The 20,282-nt window shown below is 61.5% G+C and overlaps 1 protein-coding gene across 1 annotated transcript; it reads left to right on the top strand.

Moving 5' to 3' along the window:
- The first annotated feature begins 8,909 nt into the window (after positions 1 to 8,909).
- On the top strand, positions 8,910 to 19,687 carry LOC117244870. Its single transcript, XM_033516766.1, has 4 exons — positions 8,910 to 9,144; positions 9,406 to 9,675; positions 15,209 to 15,594; positions 18,892 to 19,687. Exons 1-4 carry the CDS (start codon positions 8,910 to 8,912, stop codon positions 19,141 to 19,143), a joined length of 1,143 nt encoding a protein of 380 aa, XP_033372657.1. The 3' UTR covers positions 19,144 to 19,687.
- Positions 19,688 to 20,282: the final 595 nt, after the last annotated feature.

A 20,282-nucleotide genomic window follows, 5' to 3' on the forward strand; every position in this document is an offset into this window, starting at 1 on the left:
TTCTGGTGCAATGCCACCAGCCGACGTTCCAAAAGCACCACGAGCATCGTTTCAAACCCTCCCTTTCTGGTGCTTTGCGTCTGCATTAATTTAGGATAACTACGTTCACCATAAAGCGATCAGAACAGAGATGCTTCACCGTGCCCTGAGTTTGGACGTGATGTCGGGCGATGGTTTGAGCTGGGGGAAATCCACTTGTCAGAGCGATGGTTCTAGGCTGCCCCGAGCTCTGGGAACACTCTGTTTGCTGCCCCAGCCGCTGTTTTCCCGTGTGTCCGGGCTCAAATTCCCCGCACAGGCGCTTGGGCTGGAGGAGAGCTCTGGCAGGGGGTGCAGCCCCCCCGGGCCAGGGATGGCTCACGGAGGGACAGACAGGAAAGGAGGTTTGGGGGTGCAAACCGCACTGAGGGGTGACAGTCCCCGTTTGCGTCCCCGGGCTGTGGCGTGTCCGGGCGGCCGCGCCCACGATTCGCGTCCTTTGGGCTCCCTCTGGTGGGAACGCGTGGGCGCTCCGACGTGTCCCGCAGCCACCGGGGCCACCGGGGCCACGGGGGCCACCGCGGGCATGGGGCTCCCGGGCAGGGCAGACACTCGCCCGCACCTCCCGTGCTGGGCTGGAGCGGTGGGGATCGCGCTGTGCCCGCTCAGTGCAGCCCCCCGGGACCCCCAGGGCTGGGCGCGGTGATGGGGCACCCTGGGGATGTGCTGCCATGGTGACCCCCGGGGAGAACAGGGGCCTGGAGCACATCTGGGCTTGCCCATGGAAAGGTGTGCGGGGTTTCCTGGAAAATAGTCAAGGGGGAATATTAAATGGTGGGAAAAGGGATGTAAAATCTGGAGAGAAAGTTTGCATGTGGCAGAGAGCCTCTCTTGAAATTTGGGGAGCAGAGCAGATTCCCCCCAGTCCCATCATATCTTTCCATGTCTGGCCACTTGTGGTCATTTATTTCCCCCCTTTCCTTTGCCCAAGGGGCTTGGGGGATTCCTCCTCAGATCAGCAGGTACTTCACCTCTCCATGCAGTCACAATTTGGGGGTGGCCAGAGCAGGTGGGGTACAAGTAATGGTGTTGATGGACTGGGGAGGGAAGGCACAACACTGACAGCTGAGGGGGAGATCCAGACAGTGGACAAGATTTTGAGAGACTTGGGATGGTGGGAGTAGGACTGAAAAACCCTTTGGTGTTCAGTACAGCCTGGAGGAGCAGTGCTGCCAAGCTTGGTCTCTCCACCAGGGAAAGGGACAAGGGATTCGTGCAAGTGTCGTGTGTCCACACGATGGCACCAGACCTGGAGCAGTGTCCCCAACCATGGTGGCAAGGCAGGACCTTGTCCCCGAGTCTTAGAGCTGCGTGATCCTGCATCTGGAAGCGATGATGGCCTTTTTGGCTGTGCCCTGCTCGAGGGTAAGAGCTGTGCAGCAGCTCCCTGCCAGCACCTCCTCTCAGCATCCCTCCAGCTTTGGATGTTCTTGGTTTTGCTCCAGGCATAAAACAGGGGAGAGGTCTGAAACTTGATCCTTGTTTCTCTGCTTTATCCCCCAGTTTCATCTTCTGCCTCCTCTCTAAAAGCCTCACCTGGCTCAGGTGTGCACAGATCTACCCTGCCTGGCAGGGAATCCCTCTGCCAGGAACAGAGCTTCCCACCTCTCCACCCTCCAGACAAACCACAGCCCCCTCCTCTGGGAAAGAGGGAGGCAGTGGGTGGAAGAGGGGGATGATGCAGGGGAGCTGAGGCTTGAGGGTCCTGTCTTGTCCTCCAGCAGCTGACAGGGCACCTGGGGGCTGCACAGTGGGGACCAGGATTTCTTGCTTGGGGTCTGGCAGATGAGGGCTTTGACCACCCTGTCCTGTCCCATAATAGTCTGGGTGAGGAGCAGGAGCCAGGCTGGAGCCACCACAGAGGGCTTGGGAGTGTAAGGATGGCGAGAATGGTGACCCTGCAAATATCTGGGTTAAATCACAGGCTCTGTGACGGTCCCAGTAGGTCCTGCACAGGCTCAGTGCCAGCAGGACTGACCCCCAGACCTCTCAGTGGGGAGTCAGGCCCTCCTCAATCCCCAGTGCAGCCCTTTGCTCTGGCCTGGCTGCTGCAGGACAGGATTCCCTTGGTTACTTTACCTGATGACCTCTTCCCCAGGGAAGCAGGATATCCTTCCTGCAGGCAGATTTCCCCCTGAGCCTCTCCCCATAAGGTATCAGAGGATCCTATTAGCAGAGGATAAGGCCACCAGAAGGAACTTTGAAGAGCCCAGAGTTGGCCCAGGGTCCTTCAGATGGAGCTCCCACTTTGCCCACATGCTGTGGGCTTTCCACTGCTCTGAGCTTCACCTGCTGCAAAGTTTACACAGGTTTGGTGCTGAGTTTTCCTCGTGGTCTCTGCAGGGATCCAGGAGGTCTGACAGAGCAGCAGCACACACGGTGCTCCCCGTGTCATCAGCAGGACAGGAACATGTCCCAGATGGGGCTGTGAGCCCCTCCCCCTGCTCCCTCCCCCAGCCACAGCTCCAGCCTGACCCCTCATCTCCACCACTTCAGCAGAAAGCCTTTGCCTGCTCTTTCCCCAGCTGCCCCTTTCCCTGGGGAGTCACCCGAGCTCCCCATCCCCATGTCCTCTGTCCCTCCGGAGTGCCGCAGCCCCCGGCCCCGGGAAGCTCAGCAGCTGCTGAAGGAGCAGTGAGCCAAGATCCCGTCACAGCAAAGAGCGTCTCGGTGCAGCCTCCCACTCCTGTGTCTGCCCGCCTCCATCTGCCAGCTCTTGTCCTACATCTTGGCTGGCAGAGCCATGTGAGCACCGTCTGCCCCTTCCCATCCCTCTGCCTTCTCCAGCCTCCCAGCACAGGATGGACATTTGGCTCAAAGGTCTCACAGAGCTTTGGAAATAACACAGGCTGAGGGCTCACTGGGGCAAGGGAAGGCACTGCAGGACACGTGCTTTGGCCAAACTCAGGGTTTCACCAAGAGATGCTGAGCTATTAACCTAAGTGAAACATCTATTTCACTAAGGATCCTGACTAGGAAAGGGAAACCCCTTTCCTACTCAGCATCCTTAGGAGGGCTCAGCCTGCATGTCCTGACTTTCCCCGTCTCCCTCTCTCCAACCAAGCTGGCTGCTGCCTGCCCAGTGTGGCTCTAAGCAGCTTTGGCTAAATCCCCATCCAGAGGAAGCTGCTAATTCCCATGGCTTCACGGCCATCAGGATCACTGGAGTGAGCAGCCGCCTTGGGGGTGGAAGGGTGGAGGGATGGGGCAGGTCCCCAGGGAAAAGGGGCAGTGGGTGGGCATGCCCACAGGAGCATGATGCCGGCTGTGATGATGCCTGGCACGGTCGGGGTCCCAGAGCCAGTGGCAGGACAGGAGCAGGGATTTGTGTCCCAGAAGCAGCAGCTCCATCAATTTCCATGGAGCAGATGTCAGGGTTTAGAAATAAATCGCCTCCAGCAGGAATGCAGGCTGAGGAGATGTAAAACCCACGGTCTCCCAGTAGCCGAGGGGACTGGGACCAGAGCAGAAAATGGGCTGCAGCACCGGGACGTGGCTGAACCCCCCCATCGCCCCCATCCCCCCCGTGCCCACTCCCCACGGAGCCCAGCCCCACCGCTGCCTGTTTCCACACAGAAACGTGTTTCCCGTGGAATGAGAGGACGTTCCCGACGCGGGCAGCTTTTCCGCCAGGATTTCTAAAAATAATAGCTCGGGACAAGCCAAAAAAGAAAAAAAAAAAAAAAAAAAGCTTTATTTTCGTTTTTTCACTGTTTTAACGCGAAGCTTTTGCTGTTCCCCTGGGAGGACACCACCCTCCCCGCCCTCGTGCCCGCCCCCCGCCCGGGGGTACGTGGGGGGAGCTCCGCGGCTCCGGCCCCGGGACCGCCCCCCGGCCCCGGGGGAGGCCCCGCATCCCCCCCGCATCCCCCCCGCCGCACCGGCCGTCACCATAGCGACAGTGACCTCACACGGGGATGGGCGAGCGGGCCGGTCGCGTAGCAACAGCCCCGGTGACATCAGAAGCCCGGTGCGGTTCCCACGGCAACCCGCGGGGCAGGGAGGGAGGCAGGGGCCGTTCGCGGGGGGACCCCGGGCCGGACGACCCGGGATAGCGAAGGGGTCCCCCCGCCCCACTGCCACCCGAGGTCCCCCGAACCCCGCGGGAAAAGGGTTAATAATGCTGAATAAATCAGAGTATTTTAGGGACGTCACCCCCGGGGCAGCCAACGGCGGGGGGGGGTGGGGGGGGACAGAGCGGGAAATGAGCCCCGGCCGGGGGTCTCGGGGGGCAAAAAGAGGTCCCGTAGACCCCTCACCCTCGAAACTCTCAGCATCGCTCAGCAGCACCTCAACCCCGCCCGGGGGCAGCAGCCCCGCCCCGGTTCCCCCCCATGCTGGGCAGGGGACGGAGCCGATGTACCGTGGGGGACACGGCAATAGCGGCTCTCGATGGAGAAGCACGGAAAGGTTTAGGATGGGCACTCCTGGGGTGGAGCAGGTGAGTGCATGTTCTGGGCAAAGCACCTGGAGTGAGCTGCTTGCTGCCCCCATGCAAACCCACTCGCACCCTTCATCCCTGGGAGCTGCATCCTTCCCTCCCCTACCGAGGGCACCTCTCACCTTGGCAAACACACTCCCAGGCCCTGCACACACTCTGCCCTGGCTCCCAGCCCTGCATGTCCCTCCAGCCTTAAGTGAGGTCAGGGAAAAGGACAGCATTTTGGACCCTCGATGAACGTCTCACCACACTGGGCTACCAGTGCCCGAGCTGGGATGGTAGAGTGACGCTCAGAGAGGCACCCGCTGTCAGCAGGACGCTTCTGCAGAAGTTAATCCCCAGCATCACCGGTGTCCCCAGTGGGATTAGCCACTAGATTGCACTCTTGCTTTGTGCACGGGCGAGGGAGCTGGCAGGTACTTGGCAGCGGGGAGCGGGATGCTGGAGGCAGCCTGTTCACCCAAGCGCTACCCACCACGCAAGACGCAATTCCAAACGGGACGCGCTGCAGCGGCTGGGAGAGAGCCAGCTCAGCTCCTCCGGCCCCGCCGGCAGCCAAAAATAACCACGGCAGGGTGACTTTCAGCGGGGAAATGATCTGCACGGCTCCTCGGGCAGGGTGCTGCATGCTGAAATGCTGCTGCCTCCAGGGTGGCGACCGCTCATCCCTTGGGATGAAAGTGGCAAGGATCAGGGGATGCTTTTGGTGGGGGAAGAGGACTGGATACGTTTTGCAGCTTGTCTGGACACATTCCCTTCAGTGGGATAAACACCCCTTCCTGGGACAGCTGGCTCCACAGGAGAGCACCTACGTGCCAACCACTCACCATCCCTGGGAGAGGCTGCATTCATCCCCGTGACCCAGTGCATGCTGCAAATTCCCCTCATGCATTTATTTCCCTCTCGGTCACTGTGACTCACGCTCTCCATCTGCCTGTTTACAGGCTGTTTTCCCAAGGTCCCTGCCGAGGCAACGACTGGTTGGGAGGAACTGGGCTATTTGCCCAGATCCTTGAGGGAAAGCCCCCAGAAGTCTGGGAGCAGGAGGGACGGGGCAGGGGCTGGACGCCTGCATGCTGGGAAGGGACAGAGGCCACTGTGTATCCCACAGCCCGGCTACACCCACAAACTGGCTACACCCAGGAGCCCAGGGCAACGCCGGGTCTGGCACCGGCAGCCCTGCCTGGCAATGCCCTGGCAGCCGGGTGCCTGCAGGGCAGCGGTGGGTACCACCCACATGGCTCCAGCTCCAAAAGGTCAAGTGTCACCAGGCTGGAAATGGCGCCTACGCTGCCTCCGGTCATCTCCCATCAGTGTGGGGCTGGCATGCCAAGCCCTCTTGGGACAGGGATGAAGGAGCCCTCCTCAGAGTCACAAAGGAACGGAGGCTGATGACAAGGGAAGGGCAGGAAGATGGAGGGAGCTCCCAAGGGCTGGCAGGTCACCCTTGAAATAGTTCCAAAGGAAGGTTCCCAGTGTGAGCATCCCCTCTGCGCATCCTGGCTCTGCTTCCCTGGGGATGCTGAGGCACAGGGGAAGGGGAGTGTGGAGGGGGGAGGCTGTGCTTTGTGGTTTCACGGTGCATCTGTGGCCTTTGAATCGCCATGAGAATGTGGAGGTGGTAAAATGTCACCAGCTGGGCCGCGGGGAAGGGGGCCGGACAAAGGGTGGCCATTGTCTGGGGAGAGGCAGTGGGGGGCCGGCGGGGGAGCCCGCTGAGTGCCCCTCGCCCCCCAGCCCCCACTGCCCCACAGCTCAGGTGCCGATGAAAAGGCAGCTTTATCCCCCTGAGCCCTTCGTGGGAGGCGATGCAGATCCTCGGCATCCGGGGCCATGGTCCAAACGTGCCCCCTAGGGAAGCAGGGGCAGGTGGAGGGGAGCACGGTGTGCCCCAGCCTCCTGAACCTGCTCCAGGCTGCTCTCCTCCATCCAGCCTCCCATTCCCACTTCCTGGCAAGCCTGACCTGCGTGGGCAGACGGGAAGATCCCATTCAGGCTCGAGAAGCAGCCCGCCCCCCCCCATCTTCTCCATTTCAGGGCCTTTTATGGCCATTGCCTCAGGCAGGGCGCTGGGTCCCTGCCAGGCAGGGGGAAGGGACACTGTGGAGTCACCTGGGGATGCCCTGAAGGCGGCTCACCCTCTGCAATCCCTTGCACTGGGTCCTTCTGTAGAACAGCAGCGTTTGTGGGGGCACTGCCTCCTGTACACTTCCAAGTTTTACTTTGTGCCTGCTGCCGTGCAGTGAGACAGATGGATCGAGGGCTAGTCCCAAATACTTGGCAAGGGTGTTCCAAACTCCACAATGGAGGAATTGTGGTACAAAAAGCCCCTTTCCCTGTCATGGAACGGGACTGAACAGCCCAGTCAGGCTTTGGGGTGAGGTGTCAGAGAGCTGGTGGGCACAGGGTGGGTGGAGGAAGGTGAGTCCTCACTCCATCCCTGGGCTGTCGAGATCTCATGCTCTAGCCTGGAGCCAGCTGCACAGAGGCAGAGGCAAAGCAGTCCCCCAGCCCCAGGATGAAAGGTGTTCCCGCAAACATCACCCGTCATTTCCTCCTCCATGGCGGGAGCTATGGAACAGGTTCTTCAGCAAGCCCCTGGCTCAGCGACAGGACAGGGAGAGGCCGGGAAAGGAGCCAGCCGAGACTTGGCACTGCCATCCAGAACCGCCCTGTGCACCGTCGGGAAAGACGCACCCCAAACCCTGTCTGTGCCACTGGGACGCCAAACTGGATGGGTGCTGGAGGGTGCTGTGTGGGCCACTAAACTCGATCAAAACCCCCTGGGAGGCAGCTGATGGGGAAAACATGGATTTAGTGTGTTCACAGTGCTGGGACCCAAATCTAGCCAGCAGCTGAGCCAGGTGGCCAAGGCTGAATCCTACTCCACTGGCTCAGCAGTGAGACCCTCCCAGCTGTAAACGGGGGTCCCAGCCAGGGTCCCTATCCCTGTTCCTGGGCCAGGGGCTGCTGGAAGTGGGGGGCAGACGTGCTGGCAGCTCTGCAGCACATGTATCCCAGTGTGAGCCCAAGTGTGGGAGTTTACGGGGCTTTGACGCAGGAGATGTGTGATGGGGGAATTGTTGCCAGGCTTGGGGAAGGATCCAATCGCACCAGGGTGCTCTCGGCAGATTAAGGATTGGAAAGCTCTGGTAATTACTTTGCAGTATAAAAATAGGTCTGGCTTTATCCCTCGCCCTGATCTCCCACTCCTGCCTCTCCCTGCCCCACTCCTTCCCCCCACCCAACGGCGAGCAGATGCCACGCACCCAGTGAGCAGGGCAGGAGGGCACAACACAGCTGCTGGCCTGGTGCTGGCATATCTGGGTGGAGGGGGTAAAAAATATGGAGAGGGGGTCTGGAATGGGGTGGTGACACATCAATGACATCTGGCTGGCACGTGCAAACTGTGAGGATCAGGAGACTGGGAGAGGAGCCGGGGCATGCACAGAGGCGTCCCCACATACTGCAAGGCTTTGTGCCAGGGAAGCAAGAGCATGGAGACATGAGCAGAGCAGATGTCTGGTCAGGAGAGGACCACGTCTGTGGGACACAAAGAGGGAACATGGCTCCGGCACTGGCTGTCACCACATGCTGGTGGCTCCAGCAGGACTCAAGAGAAGGCTGCTCCATGCAAAGGGTATGAAGCAGCATGGATTGACTCGGGCAGCAGTTCCCAGACCTCTCATTTCCCTTTTCTGGGAACATGTGGACATGCTGGAATCACAGGGACAAAGCATGTGGAAAACACTCCTGGATATGCAGTCCCACCTGTCTTCTCACCTTCCCCGACAATAGCTCTGGCCAATCTGTGTCTCAGGGCAAAGTCAAAACACAAACTCTCCCTATTGTCGCAATCCTCGCACAGTGGTGTATTCCTTTGCCAGAGCCTGGCTGGCCCAAGCCAAAGCAAAACCTGCCCCATCACCCTCCCTGTGAGGCCTCTGCAGCACCCAGCATGCAGACAGCACTGCAGGCAGCGCTGCAGGCAGCATTGCAGGCAGCACTGCAGGCAGCACTGCAGGCAGCATTGCAGGCAGCAGAGCACGCAGGAGCTTGTAGCCTGGCAGCGAGCCCCAGCATGTTCCATGCAGCCCATTCAGCCCTGGGCTCCCACCCAGCCCGGCCCCGCCGGGGAAACAGCTCATCTGCGTCCAGAGGCTTCTGGATGGGGGCGCGGCGGCTGCCAGCCCCGTTCCAGGCCGTGCAAACCTCGGGCTAGTGGAGCAGCGCTATAAATATCTCCCCTTGCGAGACCCGGTCACGCAGCCGAGATCACGCAGGGGGAAGCGCTGTCCTCCCGCAGGTCTCTGAGCCTCGCTGTCCGCACAGAGCAGCCCCGTCGCCCGGAGTCCCCCCATGTCCTGGTTCATGGCCAGGGCACTGGGGTGCAGAGCCCAGAGGTGGCTGGCACAGCAGTGCTCGGATCATGTGGGCAAGCACAGGCGGCATTTCTGCCAGCTCCACGGATCCCCCATCTGTGCCCCAGGCACCCCCAACCCTCCTTTACAAGTACAACACCCCTAAGCCCACCTCGTACAGTGCCACAAATGCCCTGTGTGAGACCCCCACGGCCCCCTACACATTCACCCCTTCCTGCCGCACTCCGGCCACTGCACCCCTGGCCCACGGACAAATCCTGCAGCCCCCTGATGACTGCGGAGGCAAAAACCCCTCAGACGTGGGGATGGCTGCAATCCCTGTTCCCTGAAGAGCCCCAAGCTCGGGGAGAGAGGGGAACGCTGCCCTGGCACACCCAGCTCTCGCACCACGCACCGTCGCCCCCAGCCCGGTTTGCAGACGAACAACGCTCCCCTCCCGCCGGTACTTTTCCATACACACCCTGCATGCTCCTTTGTTCTGCGCAAATCCCGGATCCGGCCGGCTCTCGGCACGGGGGTTGTATATACCCCCTGCCCTCCCAGGATTCACCCTCCAGCGAATCCCCCCGGGGTGTCCCGCTGCCCTCGGGGGGAGGGCGCGGGCGAGGGTCCCGGGACTCGGGGGGCTGAGCTCCGGCCCGGCCGCCCCCGCCCGCTTGCCTGGCTGCGGCCGCTGCCTCCTTTGCCTCTGCCCGGAGCCGGGACACCGGAGCCGCCGGGGTGCGCAGCCGCCACGGGGCAACGGAGCCTTCCAATGCTACCGGAGCCACCCGGGGCACCGGAGCCTGCCAGGAGTACCGGAGCCGCCCGCGGGTACGGGGGGTGCCGAGCTGCCCGGGTGCGGAGCCGCCCAAAGGTACCGGAGCCGCCGGGTACCGAGCACGGCGGTGCCCTGGCCGCCGGGACCGGTGTCGGTGCCGCCGCTCTCCTCCGCTCCTCCCCGCCCCGCTCCGTTGCCTCCCGCTCCCCCGGGCCGCCAGCGCGGGGCCCGGCCGGGGGGGCTGCGTGCTCCCCGCCCCGCTGCCGGGGACTGGGGACCAGGAGGACTAAGGCTGAGGAAGGACCCCGATTCCCCCCCGCCCTTCAGTCCCCGCTGCAGTGGCGGATCTGGTCTCACACACCCCACTTCGCTGCAGGTCTCCCCCCCTCCCCGCCCCAAATATCTGCTCCTGCAAGGTCTGCCTGGCACCCACACCTCCCCCCACAATAATGCCGTCTCCCGCATTCCTGGTCTCTGTTCCCTCTACCTCCGTGGAGAGTTCTGCTCTTACCAGACCCCTTTCTTCCACCCACTCTTCAATCTCTCCTTCCAGGGGTGCTGCTGGTGGGATGGCCCACAGCTCTCCCATTTCTGGGGTGTAGATGAACCCCCCCGCCCCAGCCACAGATGCCCCAGCAGCAGCATTCAGTCCCACCATGGACACAGCCCTATCCATGTGTCTTCCTCCAGGGAAGTGGGGCTCCCTGCCTCTCACAGAGCAGGTCTCATCTCCCTTTCCCCTTGCCACAGGGACCATCTGTGCTGTGGGGAGAGGCTGCTCTGCTCAAGGATCAGCAGCTGGACCAAGCAAGACCCCAAGATGAGAGTGGGGCAGGATGTCAAGGGGGCATGGGGCAGGGGAATGGGGTGCAGAGCCACTCCCCATGGAAACCAAAAGCGTCTCCCAGTGTGTGCTAAGGGACATGCTGGGGCATGAGGACAGGGAGGCTCAGCAGGTATTTGAGCACAGGAAGACCAGTCCCTCCTGCTTGGCTTTGGTCCTGAGCTTCTCATACAGCAATGGAGGGACACAGCCAGCTGGCTGGGGAGGGATCCCAGCAGGGCCACAGCAGTCCCAGCTTGGGGCTGTGCTGAGAAATCCAAGCGCCACCAGACAGACTCTTTGCTTGCCTTGGCTGTGCCCCCCGCCCGGCAGAGCGCCCATGGGCAGCCACGGGCCACCCACAGATCCAACCTGTCTCTGGCCACCCACCTCCTGAGCCCAGTTCTGGGTCACTGCCACCACCCTGTCCCTGCCCTGAGCTGCTGCAGACGAGCTGATGCTGATCTGGTTTCTCCATGGTGGAGAATGACTTGCCGGAAGGAAGGAAAGCTGAGCTGCTCTGTCAGGGGAAAGTTAAACACCCCTCACTCCCTGTTTTAGTGAGGAAATCTGCACAAATCCAGTGTTATCTTGGTGGCTTGGGGCTGGGGCAGTGCCCAGCTGCTGGCAGTGCCTGCACAGCCTGGCACAGCCCTCCCTGGCCACCCGGTCGCTGTGCTGAGACCGCGCCAACTCGCTTCACCCAGGGCCAGCAGTGACAGCTCCCTGCTGAGCATGGCTGGAGTGGGCAGCTTAGCAGCCGTGTTGGCTTTTCCTGCTGGAATGAGCCAAGGAGGAGAGCTAGTGCCCCAGCAGGGAGGAGGGGCTGTCACCAATCTCCTGGTGACACTTGGCCAACTCATTGCTTCCAGTCTCTGCTGTTCCCTTCCAGCTGCCCGGGCTGGACTGGAGCTGCCTGGATGGAGATGGCTATCCTGCGAGCCATGTGTCCTCAGGCACTCATTAGGGGCATCACTGTGGATGTGAAGGGGACGAGTGTGGCAGCTCAGGCCTCTTTGTGGGGTGGAAGAAGTTGGATGACAGCAGTGGGATGGGGGAGTGGCACCGTAGCACAGTGTGCAGGAGGGAAACTGAGGCACAGTGGCTGCACCCAGGGTAAGGTGGGAGGCCCTGTCCAACTCTTTGGAGAGCAATGCCCGGGTGGAGTGGGCACAGCACTTCCCGGGAGGGCGGCAGAGCTGATGGCGACTGAGATAATGCTGAAAATACGCCAGTGGCTTTGTTGCTGGTGACAATGGCCTGCAGTATTTTTAGCTGTTGTGGCCTTAGCGACAGAACAGCTTCTCCGGTCCAGCTGCTGCCCCATGCCGCCCTCAGTGTCCCTGGGCCCCCACGGCCCCCCAGGGCTGCTTCCCGGTGCTGTGGAAACCGTAACGTTAGAAACTAAACACAAACACCTCACCCGCTGCCACCCCCAGCTGAGTCACGGCACTGCCTGCTCCCCTGCCTCCCCCTCCCTCCTGCCCACCCCCAGCCCCAAAAACAGTGCCCCCCAAGCCAGCCCCATTCTCCCTTATGGGGTATTGCCTCTCCCAGGGCAAAGCTTGGTGTTGGCTTCACTTTCTCCCATCTCAGGACTTCAAGAGATGGGGATTTATGGAGAAAACTCTGCAAGGTGGCATCACTGTCCCCAGCCCCGTCACATTGGGATAGCCCTACTGCAGAGTCAGACCCTGAGTGGTGCCCAGCTTGCCAGCATGACCCCAGCCCTTTTCCCCAGACCTCAGGGATAAAAAGTCAGACAGGAACAGGCAGAGGCAGAGAGAGCTGCTTTGTACTGTGTCAAGGGCCAGGCTGGAGTGCCGTGCCTGGCCCCTTTGCCCCATTGAAGCAGAATGGGGTGTAGGAGCAGGAGGAGTTTCAGCTCACAGTGGTGGTACGATATGGGGGAAGGAGGCAGCTCTGCTTGACCCTCATGGGAGGTGTCAGCACCTGACTCCTGCCAGACCCAGCATATTGATGCTCTCATTTCACTTTGGGAGTGAACAAGGGATGAGTGGGACCCCATCCAACCCCCCAGGGGTGATGGGGTATCCCACTGTTGTGCTGTCCCAGCCACCATGGGAATTTTGAGCTGCTGTTTGTGGAGCTGGCAGGCTGCTGTAGGGCACATGGGGCTGTAGTCCCATAACCAGGACTGTAACCCCATAGTCAAGGCCACACACGCTGGCAGGGCTGCCCTCCTTCCATGACCCACATCTCAAGGCCCTCAGCATCCATGGGTGTTCAAGGGCTGGGAGAGCAGCTGCACCACCTCTTCCCTAAAATAAGGCCGTGGCCAGCAGGGAGGCCGGGGTGGGCGGCCGCGGCTGTGACTATGTTAGGATGTTCTGGGGCCGAGGGCAGATCACATCGCAGGGACGAATTAATTAACACTCGGCAGTTTTGGATGATGTCCCAGGCTTTTTCTTCTATTTTCATTTTAGCGAACTCCCAAGTCTGCTTGGCGCCTGCCAGGTCCCGAGTCTGGTGGCTGGGGGGTGGGAGCACCCATGTAGCTGCCTAAGTATCTGCAGGGTGGCATCACGGGCACTGCACTGGCTCGATGCCGCCTTGCTGCCAAAATTTAGGTGCTCTCACTGACCCCAGGGGCCACTGCAGTCAAAAGCACTTTCCAGGGCCTGATGGAGCCCCTAATTTTCAGCTGTGGGTTTTCTTAGCTCTCCATCCTGCCTGCAAGAGGCTCTCACATGCGCCTTGTTCCTGGCTTGCAGCCCTCAAGATTATCTGGGAAAGGGATTTTTAAATAAAGTTGTAAACAGCCTCAAATAGTACTTTTATTACCCCAAAACGGTGTGGGGATGAGGATCAGGGCTGTGAGGTACATGTGTGGGGGACTGGCCCCAGGTGAAGGGGTCTGGGGGGTGTCAGTGTTTGGCTGTGTGCGTGTGTACAACTGTGTCTGGCTGGGTGTGAGCTGCTAGACAGTGTGGGGGTCTGGGGGCAGGTCAGGGCTGCACTGGGGCAGGGATGCCCCTGCTGGGGCAAGTGACATTGCTCGAGCTCAGTCCTCAGCCTCATTTCCCGCTGATGAAACCAACGCTTTTCCCCGTCCGGCCTCTACCTCCCCAGTGAAAGAAAGGGTGCGGCGGCTGAAAACACGCCCGTGCCTCCTGTGCAGGCAGCCAGGGAGAAGCCCCGCGCCAGCCAGCCTCACCCGGCCCCCCCAACACCTTTAAATTTAGCTCTTCCCTCTCCAGCTGTGCGAGCCAGGCTGGCGGCCAAAACCTCTGCAGTCGTACACACCCCTTGGAGAGCAGCCACCTGCCTTGGCGGGCTTCAGAGCCCCAGGAAGTGCCCTGTCCTCGCTCCCCATGGTCTGTGATGTCTCACACCTGTGGTCACCTCAGCCTATGCCCTGGGCAAGCGGGAAGGGTTCACAGGCCCAATGTCCTCCCAAGGAATTTGGTGCAGGGCTGAAAATGACTCCCCAGGGTCAAGGAGGGAGATCCCTGTTAGCAATAAACGCCATTCCAGTTCTGCTACCCCAAAGGAGCAGGGAATCCAGCAGGCATGCACGGTGCTCACCTTCTCAGTGCTGCCTGCCCAGCTGAAACTCGGAGAGCGCAGCGCCGCTCACCTGTGCGCACACATCACCTACCTGTGTGTGCGTGCTCAGACACGGCACAGGTGTCCCACCGAGCCTTTCGCTCACCCCGTGGCTCTGTGAGCACCCGTGGGCTCACCTGGGCACCTGTGGCTCACCTGCGGGTGCCTGCAGCCGTGCACAGGCGAGCACACGTGCGAACACGGAGGTGTGTGTTAACACTTGGGTCGTGCGAACGCGTGTGCGCTCTGAGCACGTGTGCGCACACACACACACACACACACACACTCGGGTTCTGGGCAGTGGGGTGCACACACGTGTGTGTACAGCGCATGGGGCCTCACTGGGAGCGCGTGTGGGTGGGCAGCACGCATGTGGGCTGGCGTGTGCTGTGCCCAGGCACCACCAGATGGTGCCCTGCCTCCGTGTCACCTTTTGGGGACACAAACCCGCTCCCTGCGCAGGGACATGGGGGGGTTCATGAGGGGACACGGCCCTCTGTGCCAGGCAGAGCCCCACACCAGAGCCAGGGGAGAGTGACAGCCACGGTGACACCTGCCTGTGCCAACGCTTCCTTGGATAGGATCGAGGGGGTGGATCAACACCTTTGTGGCACTGGAGGAGGGGGATTTGCTGCAGGGGGTGGGCCAGTGGCAGGGAAGCAGGCACAGTTCGGGGAAGCTGCAGGGTGTGTGTATGATTTGGGTGGGTGGGCAGCTCCCTCTCCCCTATTATGTCCACAAGTTTTTGGGTGTCAGTGACCCCCCCCAGCCTGCAGCGACCATAAACTTGCCCAGAATAGCAGATGCTCGACTCACACCCGCAGGCGTGGGGTGGGGGCTGCAGCGTGTCCCCCTCCTCACTTCGTGACGCTGACCTGAACAAACTCACCACACGCAGGCGCGGCAGAGATGAGAGGGAAGAATAAAGCGGGGGGGTGACCCGCAATTTCTAGTCCATCCCTTTCCCAGGCCTGTGGGCTCTGTCCCCACACCCCCTGCCCGTCTGCCCCACGTGCACGGGTCACCCCCAGTTCCCCGTGCCCCGGGGAGCTGCCATCGGGCCGGGCGGGAGGCTCGGGAGCCTCCCCGGCCCCGCAGCTCCTCCAAACCGGCTCTACCTGCCGAGGAGCCCAGACCGGCTGGGGAATCCCGGCGGGTCCCCTCCCACCGCTGCCTCTGCCCCATCCCCACAGGCAGAGGGAGCAGGCACAGCGGTGCCACGCGTCCTCCTGACACGCGGCTGGGGAAGGCTGTCGCTGCCCGGGAGGTACCAGCCGTGGGGTGCCAGTGTTCGGCCGTCTCACCCCCTCACACAAAGAGCCCGGCACAAAACCGCCCTGTCCCCGCCCGCCTCAGCACGCCTCTGCCCGGGACATCCCGGGACACGCACGGCCGGGAGTCCCGGTACCAGCGGCACCCCGAGACCGGCTGTGCCGTGAGCTGGGCTGGGCTGGGCGGAACTGAGCCGGCCCGGCACGCCGGCACTGAGCGAGCACCCCCGACTGCCCCAAAAGTGGGCCGGGCCCGCGGGCTACGGGATGGCGTGGGACACGGGGATGGTGCGGGACACGGGGATGCGGTACGGAACACGGGGATGCGGTACGGGAGACGGGGATGGTGCGGGACACGGGGATGGTGCGGGACACGGGGATGCGGTGCGGGACACAGGGATGCGGTGCGAGACACAGGGATGCGGTGCGGGACACGGGGATGCGGTGCGGAACACTGGCACCCGCCGAGCGTGTGCGGGTAGCGGGTCACACAGAGCTGAAAGGCCAGGGGCGGGCAGGAGGTCCCCGGCGAGGCCACTCCGCACACCCGCTGCCCTCCGTGTTTTCCCTGCAGCCTTTTGTGTGCGCGGCGCCGAGCGCGGGGAGGGCGCCCGGCCTTCCCCTTCCCCCTCCTCCTCCTCCTCCCCCGATCCCGCCCTCCCGGCCGCCATTTCGCAGCGCCGGCCTCACCCGCGCCCTCTCCACATCATGGAGGACCGGCGAAGGCAGGAACAAAGAGCCCCCGTCCGCCCCTGCCCCGCGGCCGGGCACGCGTGTTCCCCGGTCCCCCGCCCCACGGGCATCCCCCGCCCCACGGGCGCTCCCCGCTATGGCCGGGCTGTGTGTGACGAGGGGCGTCATTTCAGACCTGTCCCCAATCCACGTGTGATGGGTTTGTGGCGGTCGCAGCCGCTGGAAGCAGCGCCTGCCGTGTAGTGGGGCTCAGCCCGTGTGCAGTGCTCGCCAGGGCACCTGTGCAGGGGAGGCTCGGGAGGGGCTGTGTGTGCACCCATGTGTGCGGGTGTGACCCTGTATGCACATGAGTGGGGCACTGGTGTGACATGGACATGAGTGTGTGAAATCGACACGAGTGTGTGACACGCACTGGTGTGTGTGACCCGCACTGGTGTGTGTGACATGCACTGGTGTGTGTGACACCCCACACATGCCATGGGGCACATGGGAGAGCACACAGCACATATGATGGGTGCATGGGTGTGTGATGACAGGACAGCCGGCACAGGTGGCCGTGTGCTCGGGTGTGACAGTGCAGGTGTGTCTCTGCACACGTGGCACCATGTGCTGGCCTGTCTGTGTGTGCCAGGCTGTGGGGGTGTGCCAACCGGAGTGTGTGCAAGTGTGCACATCAGCACCAGCGGGGTGTACATGGCAGCCTGTGTGTGGCTCAGGGGGTTTTGAGTGTGCATGTGGGGGCACACACATCTGGCACACACATCTGGCACCCATGTTGTACATCCAGGCTGTGTCCCCCGTTTCTTCCCTCAGTGTGAGGGCACGGTGATGAGACTGGGGGCAACCAGAGGGGACTGCAGTGCATGGCAATGGGCACAGCCCCAGCCCACAGGCAGGCTGGACCGGAGCCCCCATGGGCACTAGCAGCAAGGTCCCCAGACAGAGTGGTTCTGCTCTTCTTCCTCTTCCTCTTCCTCTCCCCAGCAGTTCAGTCTCAGCTGTGCCCCAGTCACTAGTCACACAGAAACCAGCGTCAGGGCTGGGAGGAGAGCCTGGGGTCCCCACTACCCTGTCCTGCCCCCTGTGCCCATGGATATGGCCCCACGTGCCCCAGGGAGGGGAAATGAAGGGAACAGTGGCACTGGAAGGCATGTGTGGCTGGGAATGCAGAAGGCAGCTGGGATGCTGCTCCCTGATCCTGCCCAGCCCTCCTTGCCATGGACCCTGTGCAAGGGTCTCATCCTGTCCTCTGAAGTCCATGGCATTCCTAATTCCTTCCCTTGTATTCCACCTGCTTTTTATTCTGTCTCCCCTTTCAGTTTTATTTTGTCCTGTCAATGACAGCCCTGTCTCTTCCACCTCCCACTACGCACCAGTTGTTCCCAGGTCACCCTGGCTTTGGGCACCACTTATTCTTTAAGTTGGGTGCAACAAAAACATCTCCCATTGCATAGGGCTTATATTGAAACACACCCCCACCCCCATATCATTCCAAGGAGAAACCAATCCAAGCAGCAGTGCAGGGCACAGCTCACCTGCAAGCTGGCTGGGGGACCAGTACCTGGTGCCATCCTCATCCTCACAGCCCCTGATTTTGCATGCATGAGTCCCCAGCCCCTGTAGTGCCTCACTACTCTACCCCATGGTGCTTTTGCTGGGTGCCAGTCAGGGCTGTCGACCCACAAATCTACCTTCATCAGCTGAGGGTACAGAACACCAGGGCAGAGGACACGGCGGGTGCTCCGGTGCCACCCAGCCCTGCATGACAGTGAGCAGTACCCTGATCACGCTCCTGTCCCTCCCTGGCGCCTTCCAGCCACCAGCATCAAAGCCACTTTGTCGGCATTAAATATTCAGTTCCGTGTTCCATCCCCTCCCTGCGAAGGAGTTCAGCATCGCAATGAACCCGCTGGCCTGCCCATGCCCTGTGCCGCCGGGATGCGTCTGGGCGGATGCTGCGTGCCAGCCTCCTGCAGCAGCGCCTGGGAGCACAGCAGAGGAGAGCCACATCCCCCAGCACACGGCGGGTGGTGGCCCTGGGGACCTGGGTCACCTTTCCCCCTCACCAGCTGCTCTCCTATGCATCTGCCTGCTGCAATACAGGCTTCAGCTCTCCCTGCATCTCTGCCCCTGGTTTGGATCTGTCCAGGAGCAGCTCCCTCTTCGCTACCTTCATGACTCTCCACCCCTCAAGTACCAGCTGGCCTGTTCACCCAGTGGCCTGTTGAGCACAGATTAACACCCATCAGGCCCCAAACAAGGTCACTTGAGGGCAGTGGGAGCTCCCTGCATGCTGCAGCAGGAGCAGGCTGGGTGGTGGGTGGCTGTCCCCATGTGGAAATCCCATGGGATGGCCAGCAGGCACAGGCAGCAGAGCTAATGGGGGTCTGCAAGGAGAGAAGTATGACTGGGGAGCAGGGGGCAGCCCTGAGTGCTGGATGAGTGCTGGGGCTTGAGGGTCCTTCTGTGAAGCAGAGCAACAACAACCCTGACCCAGAGCCAAGGCTGGAGAAGAGAAAGTGAGCAGGTGACAGAGATGTGTGGGCACCCAGCTTTGGGAGTCCAAGCCAGCACCCCAGGCTTGGAGGGAGGGAAGATCACCAGAAGGTGCAATCCCAGTATCCACCAGGGCAACTGGAAGCCCAGGGCAACTGGGAGGCAGGACAGAGTGAGGGCAGTGGGAAGAAACAGCTGTCACAGTGCGGCTGTGTTCTGCTGCTTGGGTATCACAGGGCAGGACAATGGCAAGACGGATATTTTTCAGAGAGAAATAGACATTGTAGTTGGGGAAAGAGAAGTGAATTCTGGTTGAGGAGAGGCTGGAAAGTGCCACTCCACATCCCACCACCATAGCTGTCTACAGTCCCCTGGGAAGGGGACAGACAAGGGACTCGTTTTCTTTTCACCTTCAGGTCCATTTCCAAGCTTCACTCTGTGTCCACGAAGACCAAGAATGTGCAGTGTGTGAGGTGGAAATGAGAGCTCGAATCCTGCTCAGGAGCACAAAGCACGCAGGGGACCAGGACACCAAGTCACAGGAATGTCCCCACGCTTACTGCAAGGCAGAAGTTCCCTGTCCGCAGCCGGGAGGGGGAATATCCAGAGCCGGGAAGATTCGGGACGCCCCCCGAGGGCTGGGAGAAGCGGACGGGGGGCACGGCTGAATGAGCTCAGTCGGGGCCTGGCGGCTCTCGGAGCCCCGGGATCAGAGGCGAGGCACCCGTGCCATTCCTGCAGCGTGCCATCATCGCTGCACACCATGCCGCTGGAGTAATTGCCGCCGGGCTGGGCGCCAGCCCTCGCCCCCGGCACAGGAGATAACTCAATCTGCCCCTCCTGCCTCCTCCCCGCGATGGGGGGCACCGCGCTCCCCTCTGCTCAGCACAGGGGACCCCCCCAGGGTGGGTGAGTGGGGAGGGAGGCGATGTGGGGCACTGGGGCAGCCTCCTGGCGCTCAAAGGCCGTTCCTTGCATCCCCCTACCCTAATCTGAGGCATCTGCTTGGCAAAGCCCGAGGGCTTCCCGTTGCAAAGGCCACCGGAGCATTTTAATAGCGTGCTTTTGCCTGGCTTCCTTCCTGGGAATAAACCACGTCCTGGTGATACGGAGCATAAAAAACGCAGCGTTAACGGCCAGCAGCCAAAGCTGGGAGCGGGCAGAGCTGCACCCACCCTTGCCCCAGCTCAGCCCGGCCTTGGGGGGACACGACCTGCCAGAGCCCTGCCACGGGCCCGTCCCTGATCCCGTTGCAAAACAGGATGCAATAAAACCCCATTTGGAGCCGGAGTGACAGTAGGGAAGGGCGGAGGGATGGCTGGCTCGTGCTGGGTGCGGGCAGCATGCCTGCACTGTGGAGTGGCATGTTTGGGGGGCTGTCTCCCTGTGCCCGGCAGCCCTTGTTTGCCCAGGAGTGGATGCCACTGCTCCAGAGGAGTCTCATCCCAGGAAGGTGAGCTTGACCCCCACTGAGTGCCTCTGTGCTCCCCTCAGAGCACTGCCTGCATCCTGGGGACAGAAAGGATGTCCCCAGGATGTCCCAAGGCGTGTCCAGAAGTCACACCTTCACCAAACAGTGAAGGTGCTTTCAGTCCCCAAACTCACCATAGAGCCTGGGAGGGTTTTGTCCTTGGCCTGCTCAACCTGAAGCTCTTCCCAAAGCATATTTTAATAATTAAACTACATTTTAGATGGAACAAAGTGAAGGAATAGTGTCCTATGGGGCACTGTGAGTTACCCACTCATTGTCCCCAGCTGTGGGTAGCTCCAGCAGTACAGGCTGGAGCCCTCATCACCACAGGCACCC

This window comes from Parus major, chromosome 9, assembly GCF_001522545.3.
Source record: "Parus major isolate Abel chromosome 9, Parus_major1.1, whole genome shotgun sequence".
NCBI lineage: Eukaryota > Metazoa > Chordata > Aves > Passeriformes > Paridae > Parus > Parus major.

Bases quoted from the DNA above. Each gene is read 5' to 3' on its own strand.
- LOC117244870 (XM_033516766.1), top strand. From the start codon at position 8,910: ATGTGGGCAAGCACAGGCGGCATTTCTGCCAGCTCCACGGATCCCCCA. The intron at 9,676-15,208 runs GTACGGGGGGTG...CCATCCCCACAG, and splicing joins AGTACCGGAGCCGCCCGCGG to GCAGAGGGAGCAGGCACAGC. The intron at 15,595-18,891 runs GTACGGAACACG...TTTCACCTTCAG, and splicing joins GTGCGGGACACGGGGATGCG to GTCCATTTCCAAGCTTCACT.